Genomic DNA, 14,264 nt, shown 5'->3' on the forward strand with positions numbered 1-14,264 from the left:
CGTGATAGGAGAATACTGAGGATGGATCAACAACATTGTCGTTACTCCACAATACTAAGCTAAATAGCAGAGTGAAAAGGACGCCTGTACAGAATTGTAAAACATCCAACACATGCATCTTGTTTGCAATAAGGCACTAAAGTATAACTGCAAAAAATGTGGCAAAGAAATGAACTTTGCCTTCAATACGAAGCGTTATGTTTGGGGCAAATCCAACACATTACTCAGTACCGCTCTTCATATTTTTAAGCATGTTGTTGGCTGCATTACGTTATGGGTATGCTTGTCATCGGGAAGGACTAGTGAGGGTTTTTTTAGGATGAAAAGAAACTGAGCAAAATCCTAGAGGACAACCTGGTTGTCTGCTTTCCACCAGACACTGGGATAATAATTCAACTTCCAACAGGACAATAACCTAAAACACAAGGACATTGAATGTTCCTGAGTAGCCTAGTTACAGTTTTGACTTAAATCATCTTGAAAATCTATGGCAAGTCTTGAAAATGGCTGTCTATAAATGATCACCAACAACTTGACAGAGCATGAAGAATTTTTTAAAGAATAATGGGCAAATATTATACCATCCAAGCGTGCAAAGCTCTTAGAGACTTACCCAGAAAGACTCACAGCTGTAATCGTTGCCAAAGGTGATTCTAACACTCAGGGTTTTGAATGCTTATATAAATGATATATTTCTGTATTTCATTTTCAATACATTTCTAAAAACATGTTTTCACTTTGTCGTTTATGGGGTATCGCGTGTTGATGGGTGAGAAGGGGGAAAAAAGCTAGGCTGTAACAAGAAAATGTGGAATAAGTTGAGGGTATGAATACTTTCTGAAGGTACTGTATGGCCTAATAAGCAACAAATTCTAAAACACTGAGAAATATTAAAGTTTCATCAATTACAAATTACATTACCCTCCCCTGGACTAATTAAAAAAATAGTAAACCTTCCCCTTGACTGAAATTTAATGCCAAAATCTACCCGCATTTGGCAGGTGGTGGGTGTTAATTTTAGGCACTGTTAGTCCTGAGTTATTATAATAAATAAGCCATATTATCGGCCTTTTGTGGCATGGTAAGCACTTTGTTGATTCTTGATGTTCAGTGTAGAACTGTTTATCTGTTTTTACTATTGTATCTCAATTATGTATTTTAACTTTGGTTAAAAGACGCAGGTCACAAAAATTTAATGAAATTAAGCAATAAACCCCATTTACTTCTTACTAGTAATACATTTCTTGTTTTAGAAAAATCGAAAGCGTGCTCATCCCTTTTTTTTTATCATTAAAAAAATATAATAATTATAATAATGCCACCAAAAATATTTTGGCTGGTAAAAAATCTGAGTGGCTGGTTAATTTTGATTTTTTTTAACTCTACCTGCCACAGTGGCTGGTGGACCAAAAATGTTATTTCCCACCCTGATCATATCCTTAGTGTGAGTTGTGACCCAAAGACCCTTAGCACTGGCATGTTGTTTGTCATTCCATTCATCTTTCCACTGCCATTTCCCCCCTCCCATAGGCCAGTCATGCCACAGCGATGGCTTCTGTTAATTGTTTTATTCATTAAATGTGTTTACTTTGTATTCATTATAAACCAGATGGCTTGATGTTGCCAGCAGCCAGGTCAGGCTTTATGGTATGTGACAATATTTGATTAAAAAAGAAAAATAGGTGGCCACAGCATTCTATGTGTTGGAGGGATAATTGTTTTAATGCATTTTCTTGTGTGTGTCTGTTTGCTTGGCAGGCGTTGCATTTCCTGTCCAAGGCCCATCGCTGTGAGGTGCAGGTCAGAGGCTGGGAGAAAAGGTCTGGGACCTTCAAGGAGGTTATAAAGAGAGCCATAGATCTGGCCAACGGTGAGTGTTGCACTCCCTGCCCCTATACATACACACACCTCATCCCCCCCACACACGTTTCTTCGACACACACGGAACACTCGTCATGCTTAATGTCAAGTCTCCTGCAGGTCTTTGCGTCAGGCCGCGCGGGGAGGAGATATGATCGATGGCAGCCACGAGAAGAGTAAAAAGAAGACGAACAAATCCGTCTTACCCCACTGCCCTCTGCGAAACGCAATCGCCATCCAAACAATTACTCTGCGAGTTAGTGTGGAGGCAAGGGGGTTGGGAGATGAAGACAGCAGGAAGGATGGAGGAGAGTGTCCTATAGAAGAACTTCAATAAAGTTGTTAATCTCAAAAATCCCCAGGTTTTTCATTACAGCCGGATGCTGTTTTGAATTAAACATCAGAGGGAGTCAGGGCACCGGGGCAACACGGGAGGAATAGCAATGTGCATTCTCCAACACATCTCTAGGGTTGATGCTGTCGCTAAGGCTCATCTTCACTCAGGTCACACACCTTGTCCCTCACACACACGTACTTTACACCCCACACATGTACTTCATTACACACACACACACACACACACACACACACACACACACACACACACACAGGTTCTGGTGTGAATCCCAAAACCCTCCAATATGCTGCCCCTGTGTCCTTCAGAAAAGCACAAAGCTTTATAAAGAGATACAGGTTGTGGTAGAGTGCCCCCTCTACCACAACCTCCTCACTCAACTCAGCTTTGTAACCTCTATGATGGGCCTGGACACTTCATCCACAGAGCTGAGAGGGATGCGAAAAAATAAAGTGATGAGAACGAGGAGGAGGGTAGAGCAGAAGAGGTCCTCATCCATAAATCATGCTGTTTTGACCTGTCGCGGCTGAAGAAGACCATACAGGGAAAAGGTGTAGCTCCGATAGAGTAGAAGGGACCGCCGCTTGTTTTCTCTTTCCTCGTGTGCAAGAAGAAGATAAAAGGTGTTGGGTAAACACCAGGACAAAAGACTGCGGCGATGGGGAAATAGCCTATCAGTATCCTCACTGGGCTCAGGAACATGGCTTTGTGTTGGTATGTTTTTCAAAGCGGTACAGAATAACAGGTTCTCCTGAGCTTTATTCATCAGTTTGTGTGGATCATAGCTACCATGGATAAGGTGTTTGTCGAAATTGGTACAATTCTACAAAGGAGATGAATGGTGTTTCATCCCGCTGAATGAATATTCACTGTGATGTCCTCTGAAAAAGTAAGTAGAGGCGTTACAGAGAACATTTTGATCACGTTATCTCGGACAGTGATCACGGGAGTGATTTAAACAGGCGTTGTGGAAAAAGGTCTTGGTCTAATGATTTATTTGCGAGCTGCCAGGCCTGTCACGGCGGGGGTGAACGGCGAAGTGTCTTTCGGCGTAACGAGATGAGACCCACTGAACGGAGTCACTGACTGCAGGCCTGAGAAGTCACCCTGCGGGAGGTAGAGCCCTCATTAACCAGTCCCAGGAGAAATGACTCCTCTCCTCAACTTCTCCGCACATGTGCAGTATAACCCACAGTCCTGTGTCTATATGGGACCTGTTAGTCATGCATAGGTCCATGGTGCCACAGTGTCTCACCAGGGCAGGCAGGGCCATGGCCCCTGGACCCTGAACCAGAAACCCCTGATCTTTCCCCTCCTGACCCCTCCATGGTACCCCATGCATGATGGTTGGTTGTCTCTCCCTCTAGCAATCACTCATTTTAATACACAACTTACGTGCTCTGTCTTTTAATCACAAATATTTACGTGCTAATAGGTATCTTTGGTCTCTATTTCTCACATATATGTGTTCACAGTGACCCTCGGCTGTAGTAAGAAGAAGAGTAGCCCCCAGGAGTCATTGCAGATGTTGTTCTCCATTCATCTCGCCACCAAAGCGAAGGTACACTACAAAACACTTGGTTTTCATGCCAGCATCCCACCAGATCACACAGATGTATCGGACTGCTCACATCCAGTCATTACTACATCACTGACCTCGCATTGTTTTTTTGCGGTAACTTCTAACCAGATGTAGTAATCGTATTTATTTTAAACCGTTTCTCCTCAGCCACTGCACGCAGATTTCGCAACTGGCGACATCCATGGCGACCTGAGTGATGATGTCAAAGAGCTTGAGCAGCTTATCACGGAGCTGCGCAGAGAATCAGCATGAATGCCTCGCTATAGACACACCTCGAAGGACTCTAAAGACCTCCTACAGCAAACTTGTCCCAGAGCAGACATGGCTACAAGGGACGCTGTCAGGGGACCTGCACCCATCACCCTCTTCCTTGCCAAGGGGACTTAACTGGATACATTTGTATGTACAAAGTGTAATTTTGTATAGTTCCCCCTTGAGGTATGTGCTATTTGTTGTGTAAAGCATGGTTTAGGAATTGCTAGCTCAATCATGTTATGAACTCTACGGAATCTAAAGAAATCACAAAATGTGTACAATCATACATTGTACAAAGATGAAGCTTTATGATCATAGAACCACGCTTACCTTATTGTTAGTATGTACTAGTCATAACCCACTCCCCCAGGCGCAGTGAGAGCTTTGCAGATGAGAAATGTAAGCATGTGGGCCAAATATAAGAGCGATGCAGACGCACAACAGGAGAGTGTGGACACACACACTCATCACCGGGGAAGCTGCGGGCCATGAAAGTGTCATCTCGCCTCGCTCACACAGAACAGACTCCATGGAAGAAGAACAGACTAACTCATCATCATGCTCAGGGGCTACAGACAGAGATCCTACACTCTTCTCCTCTTGGGTTTTCTCTCCGAAAGGAAAATGACCTTGACATTGCCTTTGTTTTATCATACTTATTGTTTTATTGCTATCGTACAGGTTTTTTCTTTGCCTATGCCTTTGTCAAGGACTGCCTTGCTTTGAAGTAAAGTCCCACAGTGTGGGTGACTGACAAAGGAGGAAATGACTTTTATACGAGTAGATATGTACATGTGTTATGTCACAGCTGTAGTCCTCTTTCATGAATGTTGTTAGTTTTTTGCGATTTGGTGATCATTTCTGGATTGGGAAGGAAGTGTGCATCACCCTTAAGTATACTGTATGTTTACCTTCCATCTTTTCCACAGTTTGTGATCACACAACTTGTTTGCATACCAAACCACTCGATCAGAACCAGATTTCTGGCCCAAAATGTCAGTAATTTAATAAAAATGTGAAATAATGGTCATTACGAGTGTGTTGTCATTATTTACTATCCTACACCATTACATCATATATCCAGGAGACACAGGGAAAATATAGTCATAAATATTCATGACAAACATCATTACACTGATTTGCTGCCATGACACATGTTTGGAGAGGCCTCCCTTTGAAGCAGGAGATCAAAATGCTTGTTCAGCCTCCTGTTTCTTTTCAACATTTCTGGTGTTTCCCAGTGACAACCTGACAACATCCTCATAAAGTTCCAACAGCAGCTGAAGTTCGATGGTGAGGTCATTGCCAGTGAGGAACAACAAAATGACATCACCTTTCATGTTATTCATTGAGTGGTATGAATTAACAGTAAGGAACTGATCATCACTATGAGCCGTTCTTGGTCAGGACGACCTAGGGTGAGGACTTGATTACAAAAGGTTTATCAGAACCTTTTTCAGAAGAATAACATTCTTTATAGAAAATGTGTGACCTGAAAGCTCACTGGAACAAAGACCCCAACATTCACATTTTACATACAACTTGTGCATGTTGGTACCTTCCCACAGTCTTACTATGACTTCAGTATTTTCCAGAAGCAGCTTACACATCCAGAGTGACTTAAATACAGTAAGTAGTGAATGCATATATTCATGTCTGACTCTTCCGTCCTTGATCATCCTGGATGACTGTTTCCTGGTCAGATGTGATCTGGCACATGAGGCTGACCCAGATGTAATCAGTGACTGGAGGATTGCATTTCTGCCCAGCTTTTTCAAATTGCATCATTGGTGATTACGCATGTGCCCTGCCCTGTCTTTCGCCACATATCTGTCCCCTTCTCAGATGATGCGGCTCCACAGACACTGAGCTCTGGTTACCATCACCCCTTGTGTTTCAAATTCAGAGCAACGTTTCTCGACTGTCCCCCCTTTCCCTCGCATTCTGGAGGGAAGAGTCTCGTGGCCTTTTAAAAAAAATCTATTAATAAGTGTATGACACCACTGTATCAAGTATCCACCCACTTAAAACTTCAATGGGGGACATAGAGGTTTTAAGAAAACAATTAGATACCACTCAGAGAGCCAACGTCAGACGTAATTCTACTTTGTATGTTTTCCAAAGCACACGCAATGACTTCATGGGGCTTATGTTGATCTGGGTGGAGGTCCTCAAAATCACTGTGTACGCGCTATAGTACGTCTTCAATGAACTCACTCCTGTACTGGAATATCCCCTGCAGTCTTCAATGGAATAATGAGTCACTGCTGAACAATTTACCAAGGGGTCGCTGGTAATTCTGCAGTGTAGGAGGACAGTAACTAGGGATAAGCATCAAAAATTAGAACCGCACCAGGAATGGCCCGCTGCGCAACTGTGGTCTACTCGTGGGTTGTTGGATGAATAATGGTACACACATGGCTTTATGAATTACTTGACTATAGTTTATGACGCATTTCGCATGGTAGTTCCTATCTGATCCATGCGGGAGTGTATGGAACCGAAGTAACAATGATATAGAGCACTTTGACAGCGTGTACTTTTAAATAAATATTTGTTATTTATAAATACGAGTTAAGAAACTTGACACATTATTCGTATTCCAAAGTATTACACATTACACGTGGCTTATTGGTTGTTTATTATTTTATAACGTGTCATTCTTATAAGCGTGTATTTATACTCTTATCACTCATGAACTTGCTGGAAAACAAGGTTTATGCCTTCTGTCACTTTGATGAGCTCACGCTCCTGCCGACAGCACAGTTTATGCATCTTCAGGAATAGATTTTCTTTAGGTCTTTGGCGACTTTATGAACACTACGCACTCCAAACATTTATTTTAGGGTTCAGCCCCACAAGTTTGTTCCAATAAGCGTCCCACTCCTGACGTCATGTCTGCCGGAGATTGGCTGTTCAGTTCTGACACTAACTCCTGCCCTTACACAGTAAAACTTTTTAAAAGAGTTTTCAATCGCATCTGCAGGGTAAAGTATTGCACAAACGTAGCCATAGCAGCCGTAACATCTGCTGCCCAGCTTCCCCCTACCCAGCGCAGAGATAAAGCAGTGCTTATTCCGTTTTAGACCCATATTCAGGTTTATACATGCCCTCATTTATTTTTTACTTTTTAAAATTAAGCCTACGTTTTAGTTCTCGTCTTTAATTCGGGTTGAAAGGCGAACCATAGACAAATATACTCAGGGATATATAACTGTTTTACTTGCTATAAAGTTACATAAGTTTTTATTTTCCAGATACGGACCTTCTTCAAGGAATTTATTATAAAGTTTCCAAAAAAGTATATTGTCTTTACGCGGATACGGAGTGGATATGGCTTGGATCAGATGGGACCTATTCTTTTCTATAGGTTTATTCATTTCACCGGCATTTGTCTCCACGGATCAGAGTGGCTTTAGGAGATACTACGTGTTGCAGCCAGGACCGAGCGGGACGGACAGAGTACATGTGAGTTCCATCTCTTCGCGCTCCGGTGCCACGGGACAGCCCCATGCCTACAATGTGGAGCTCTCGGCCAGTTACAGTGGCCAGGTCCGAACCCGTAGGATGGGTAACCAAGCGAACCCGATCCCGCTTCGCCAGGACACACAGTTTACGCAGCATCAGCAAGTCATTCGGCGCACCAGCCACAACGTTCAACAGAGTCACCAAATGAAAATGTCAGGGTAAGATAACCTGCGGGTCTCTGAAAAATAGTTGGTGTTACAGAACAGTGATTGGCTATTGGCTACGTATCCTCTTGGATGGCAAGGTGGTCTGTTATAAAATATATCATGTTGTTGGGTCAACAACTATATAGTAGCCTACAGTATAGGCATGCCTGGCACCTGGTAAAGAAGCGTGCTATAAGACTGGCCTACAACATTCACTGTCATCATCAACATGAGCATACAGCATGGTCTTAGGGTTGTTAAATATACACTGAGTGGACAAAACATTAGGAACACCTTTCTAATATTGAGTTGCACCCCCATTTGCTCTCAGAAGGGCTTCAATGCGTGGATTCTACAAGGTGTCAAAAGTATTCCACAGGGATGCTGGCCCATGTTGACTCCAATGCTTCCCACAGTTTTGTCAAGTTGACTGGGTGTCCTTTTGGTGTTGGACCATTCTTGATACACATGAGAACCTGTTGAGTATGGAAAAATCAGCTGCATGTTCTTAGCACACCCACACCAGTGTGCCTGGTACTTACTACCATGCTCCATTCAAAGGCACTTCAATATCTTGTCTTGCTCAGTCACCCTCTGAATGGCACACATACACCATTCATGTCTCAGTTGTCTCAAGGTTTAAAAATCCTCCTTTAACCTGTGTCCTCCCCTTCATCTTCAACGATTGAAGTGGATTTAACAAGTGACATCAATATGGGATCATTGCTTTCACCTGGATTCAATCGATGTCATGAGCAGGTGTTCCTAATGTTTTGTGCACTCACTGTGCATTATTAAATAAATAGTCTGTAACTTACAATACATTCTATATTCTGTTTGATTCAGGTAGCTATTTGATCATATTTTTGACCAATTAAAACAACATACGATACTGTACTAATTTCAGACATTTAGCCCAATGAATGTAATGTGTCAATAATGAACTTTGTTCAAAACTTTCAAGTTGATACAAAATACATGTCTTAACATCCACTCAGTAGAGACAGAAACTAAAACAGCCAATTTAAAGTACTATCCTCAAAGGACACTAAATAATAAAACAAAATGGCCCATATCCTGTTGTGTTCAGGAGCATGACCTCAATGTGCAGGGTCCTAGTCGCAGCACTCTCAGATGTATGATTAGTGGGGACATTCCCACACTCTCAGCAGGGGCCACCAGGCTAGGGGTGCCCAGCTTTACCTCCAATGAAAGGAGGCCCCTAATACCAGATCTGGCCCAGGCTTGGCGGCACAGGTGGGTCACTCGAACCACCCATGCGTGAGTTTTAGCCAGTATGAGTTGGTCTTGTGTGTGTGACAGTGCTCTCTCTTTCTCTCTGTGTCTCTGGGTGTTATTGCAGGGTGAATGTCTGTGGAGGGCAGTGCTGTCATGGATGGAGTAAGGCCTCTGGATCGCAGCAGTGCACAAAGCGTGAGTATACACTACACTACATCACCACAGCCGAGCCACCGCTGCCAAATCGTTGCAGTTGATCAAAATGTTTTTCCAAATTATTGACAACAGTCTTGGATTCACTCTACACTCTTAGAAGAAAAGGTACTATCTAGGACCTGAAAGGGTTCTTCGGCTGTCCCCATAGGAGAACCTTTTGAAGAACCCTTGTTGGTCCCAGGTAGATCCCTTTTTGCTTCTAAGTAGAACCATTTTGGGTTCCATGTTGAACCCTTTCCACAAGGGGCTTCTACATGGAACCCAAAATGGTTCTACCTGGAACCAAAAAGGGTTTTACTTGGAACCAAGAATATACCTCCTATGAGGACAGCCGAGGGAACCCTATTGGAACCTTTTTATCTAAGAGTATACTTGGCACCTCATAACTTCTTCCTTTGGAAAATGTACACAATCTGTACACAATCGTCTTCGCTCGTGTTGTTCATCAGACAGCACATGTGCCAGAACCCCAGCATCATACCATGTATAATCCATCCAGAATACCCCCTCCCCTACTCTACTTGGAAACTCACCCAAGCATACATACGTATATGTTTTCAAGGCGCCTTTAGCTGATTTGTAGCACCAGATTGGAGAACAACACCTTTCTATGTTGCTCTTTATAAGTAACTGGCATTGCTGGCAGTGGCTCTACCCACCTGGGAACAATGCCGGGACTGTCAGTGTGTTATGGCCCGTGTTGCAGAGTCATGAGGACACTGTTATTGCATAGGACTGGGCGCGCAGGGCCGGCCGAAAGAGAAGCAGGTTTAGAGTGCATTATACCTCTTGGCTCGGCCCCACCAGTGGGGTCTCTTTCTTATTCGACCGTAAGGCCTTGCCAGCTGGTTATATAAGAGACAGACGGCTTTCTTCTGCGACGAGTCTGGTGGATCTCCTGGGGAAACCAGGGTTACGTTTTAGTCTAGGACCCCTGGTTCATATGTTTAATAGGCCCAGTGCGCCTGTTCTGCTCTACTCTGTTCTGGTTTACTCACACTTAAGACTGGACTGCACTTAGTACAGGGACTCTTTGTCGCTGCCTTGGTGCCAGTGGTATGTGTGTACGTCTGTGTTGGTGTTTGTTTGGGTGTATGTGTATATATGGTGCCTTCAGAAAGTATTTGTATTCTACACTTTGTTGTGTTACAGCCTGAATTCAAAATGGATTACATATTTATTTTTTTCTTACTCATCTACTTAATGGAGAAAGTGAAAACATTTTTTTTAGAAATGTATGCAAATATATTGGAAATTAAATACAGAAATATCTAATTTACATAAGTATTCACACCCCTGAGTCAATACCTTGTAGATGCACCTTTGGCAGCGATTACTGCTGTGTCCTTCTGGGTAAGTCTTAGAGCTTTCCACACCTGTATTATGCAACATTTGCCCATTATTCTTTTCCAGAAATGTAGAGCTCTGTCAAATTGGTTGTTGATCATCGCTAGACAACCATTTTCAGGTCTTGCCATAGATTTTCAAGTAGATTTAAGTCAAAACTGTAACTTGGCCACTCAAGAACATTCACTGTCTTCTTGATTTGGCCTTGTGTTTTATGATATTGTCCTGCTGAAAGATGAATTCATCTCCCAGTGTCTGGTGGAAAACAGACTGAACCAGGTTTTCTTCTAGGATTTTGCCTGCGGTTAGTTCCTTTCCGTTTCAATTTTATCCTGAAAAACTTTGCAGTCCGTAACAATTATAAACATACCCATCTAAGTGACTGAGTGTATTGATACAACGTACAAAGTGTAATTAATAACTTCACCATGCTCAAAGGCATATCCAATGTCTGCTTTTTTTTTTTTACCCAATTACAAATAGGTGCCCTTCTTTGCGAGGCATTGGAAAACCTCCCTGTTCTTTGGGGTTGAATCTGTGTTTGAAATTCAATGCTCAACTGAGGGACCTTACAGATAATTGTATGTGTGGGGTACAGAAATTAGGTAGTTATTCAAAAATCATGTTAAACACTATTATTACACACAGAGTAAGTCCATGCAACTTATTATCTGACTTGTTAAGCTCATTTTTACTCCTGCCCTTATTTAGGCTTGTCATAACAAAGGGTTTGGATACTTATTGACTCAAGACATTTCAGCTTTTAACTTTTTATTCATTTGTATAAAAAAAAAAATGAAAAACCTAATTCAACTTTGACATTATGGGCTATTGTGTGTAGTAGGTAAGTGAAAATACATCTAAATGTAATCTATTTTAAATTCAGGCTGTAACACAACAACATGTGGGGAAAGTAAAGGTTGTGAATACTTCCTGAAGGCGCTGTGTTTATCGTTCAGTGTTGAGTTGTCATTAACCGTGCAGCGCTGGCTCCTTGATAACATGCACAGATTTTTTTTGTGGGACCTTTTTTTTTTTACTCATTGGAATTCCCACTACTCTTGTCCAGTGTCCAATATCGTAGCTGTTCTCATTGGCAGAGGTTAGGTGGAGAAGTGGGGGCAGGCATGCAATGCACCATGAGGGAATGCTCCTGTTTACATGGGCACGGGGAACGCTGTGCACGGCCTCTGGAAAATAACCAACAGTGGACATTCCTTCAGTACCCATGGTTTGGATTGGTCTTTTTGATGTCAGGATCAGAGCCCAGTACTCCCTACTGTAGCCAGATGCTGGAACCAGGGGGGTGGACAGGATGGAGTAATGCTGCGTTTAGACCTCATACCAATCGGCATAGCGGGTCAAGAAAACAAGAAAGAGCGTGACGGCAAAAGCAAACCAGCACAACGGTATGCGTTGCTATGGTGATTTCTGTAAACAAACCGTGTAAATCGACATCCAGTAGAAAACAAGGCTACCGCAGAGTTCAAAATGTAGAATATTTTAACTCTGGCATGGCCTGTCTACCGTGGCGGCTGACGGCATTTACCGTTGTGCTCTCATTGAAAACAATGATATCCGGTTTGCCGTCTAACTTGTACCATCTAAACGCAACATAAAGATGAAATGTTTACAGAGTTTCAAGACTGCTTGAGAAAAACCTCCAAAGATCTTTGTGCCTCTAGATTTATTTTAGTGTACGGCTTCTCTTTCTGGAAAAATGTCTGTATGTTCTTGAAATCTTTTTATTTTCTAAACTCAACCTCAGATCATCCGGTGTTCAGCACTCATTTGATTATGATTTCCCACTGGCTGTGATATTAATATTTACAGTAGTATAACACAAGGAGGCACTGTGAGAGGTTTTCTCTGTGATTACGATTAATCAATAGCATGAATTGCTTTAGACAACCCTACTAAATATGATGAATAATGAAACTATGATTGATAAATTACTTTAACTGACCAACACATATACTTGGCTACCCCCCTTATTTCTTTATTTTTATTCTGCTTGTTTTTTCCGATATGAAAAAAATATGATAGTCAGTCACATGTTTTATGGATAGATTTCCATCGTCCTATATACAGTGCCTTGCGAAAGTATTCGGCCCCCTTGAACTTTGCGACCTTTTTCCACATTTCAGGCTTCAAACATAAAGATATAAAACTGTATTTTTTTGTGAAGAATCAACAACAAGTGGGACACAATCATGAAGTGGAACGACATTTATTGGATATTTCAAACTTTTTTAACAAATCAAAAACTGAAAAATTGGGCGTGCAAAATTATTCAGCCCCCTTAAGTTAATACTTTGTAGTGCCACCTTTTGCTGCGATTACAGCTGTAAGTCGCTTGGGGTATGTCTCTATCAGTTTTGCACATCGAGAGACTGGTCCTTTATTTGGCTCCATCCATCTTCCCATCAATTTTAACCATCTTCCCTGTCCCTGCTGAAGAAAAGCAGGCCCAAACCATGATGCTGCCACCACCATGTTTGACAGTGGGGATGGTGTGTTCAGCTGTGTTGCTTTTACGCCAAACATAACGTTTTGCATTGTTGCCAAAAAGTTCAATTTTGGTTTCATCTGACCAGAGCGCCTTCTTCCACATGTTTGGTGTGTCTCCCAGGTGGCTTGTGGCAAACTTTAAACGACACTTTTTATGGATATCTTTAAGAAATGGCTTTCTTCTTGCCACTCTTCCATAAAGGCCAGATTTGTGCAATATACGACTGATTGTTGTCCTATGGACAGAGTCTCCCACCTCAGCTGTAGATCTCTGCAGTTCATCCAGAGTGATCATGGGCCTCTTGGCTGCATCTCTGATCAGTCTTCTCCTTGTATGAGCTGAAAGTTTAGAGGGACGACCAGGTCTCGGTAGATTTGCAGTGGTCTGATACTCCTTCCATTTCAATATTATCGCTTGCACAGTGCTCCTTGGGATGTTTAAAGCTTGGGAAATCTTTTTGTATCCAAATCCGGCTTTAAACTTCTTCACAACAGTATCTCAGACCTGCCTGGTGTGTTCCTTGTTCTTCATGATGCTCTCTGCGCTTTTAACGGACCTCTGAGACTATCACAGTGCAGGTGCATTTATACGGAGACTTGATTACACACAGGTGCATTGTATTTATCATCATTAGTCATTTAGGTCAACATTGAAACATTCAGAGATCCTCACTGAACTTCTGGAGAGAGTTTGCTGCACTGAAAGTAAAGGGGCTGAATAATTTTGCACGCCCAATTTATCAGGTTTTGATTTGTTAAAAAAGTTTGAAATATCCAATAAATGTCGTTCCACTTCATGATTGTGTCCCACTTGTTGTTGATTCTTCACAAAAAATACAGTTTTATATCTTTATGTTTGAAGCCTGAAATGTGGCAAAAGGTCGCAAAGTTCAAGGGGGCCGAATACTTTCGCAAGGCACTGTATCTTTTGCTCAATCGATTTTTCAGGATCAGCTCTTTACTTTGCTCCACCTACCTTGTCATGGGAGATGGACTATGTTGTAAATCCACCCGTTAAATGTTTAATGGCGTTTGATTTTCAGGACAACCCAGCCCCCCACCCACTACCCTCACTGAAAATGCCAACAAAAGGGTTTCTTAATAGAAATGTATTTTGTTTGTTCTGGCAATGCCTTAGACATGGCTTGCTAGCACCCTGCATAAAGTGTTCTTTCAGGTTGTCAGTCACGCCAACAACCCCCAACCTCCCACCAAGGCAAGCTTT

General features: G+C 42.2%; 1 protein-coding gene and 1 pseudogene across 7 annotated transcripts in view; both read left to right on the forward strand.

The window, feature by feature from the left end:
• LOC139382000 (tetratricopeptide repeat protein 27-like) overlaps window positions 1–5,082 on the forward strand; it is a 145,730-nt pseudogene extending 140,648 nt beyond the window's left edge.
• A 1,930-nt stretch (window positions 5,083–7,012) lies between these two features.
• LOC139381140 (latent-transforming growth factor beta-binding protein 1-like) overlaps window positions 7,013–14,264 on the forward strand; it is a 135,389-nt gene continuing 128,137 nt past the window's right edge. For 2 of the 7 annotated variants that reach the window (XM_071124478.1, XM_071124479.1), the window contains exons 1-2: window positions 7,019–7,738; window positions 9,090–9,160. In XM_071124478.1, the coding sequence (XP_070980579.1) occupies window positions 7,386–7,738; window positions 9,090–9,160 (424 nt within the window). In that variant the 5' untranslated portion in view covers window positions 7,019–7,385. Of the gene's footprint in view, window positions 7,739–9,089; window positions 9,161–14,264 lie in introns of all 7 variants that reach the window. The other 5 variants (XM_071124482.1, XM_071124483.1, XM_071124477.1 and 2 more) reach the window with 4 other exon arrangements.

This window comes from Oncorhynchus clarkii, chromosome 23 (assembly GCF_045791955.1).
Source record: "Oncorhynchus clarkii lewisi isolate Uvic-CL-2024 chromosome 23, UVic_Ocla_1.0, whole genome shotgun sequence".
Classification (NCBI taxonomy): domain Eukaryota; kingdom Metazoa; phylum Chordata; class Actinopteri; order Salmoniformes; family Salmonidae; genus Oncorhynchus; species Oncorhynchus clarkii.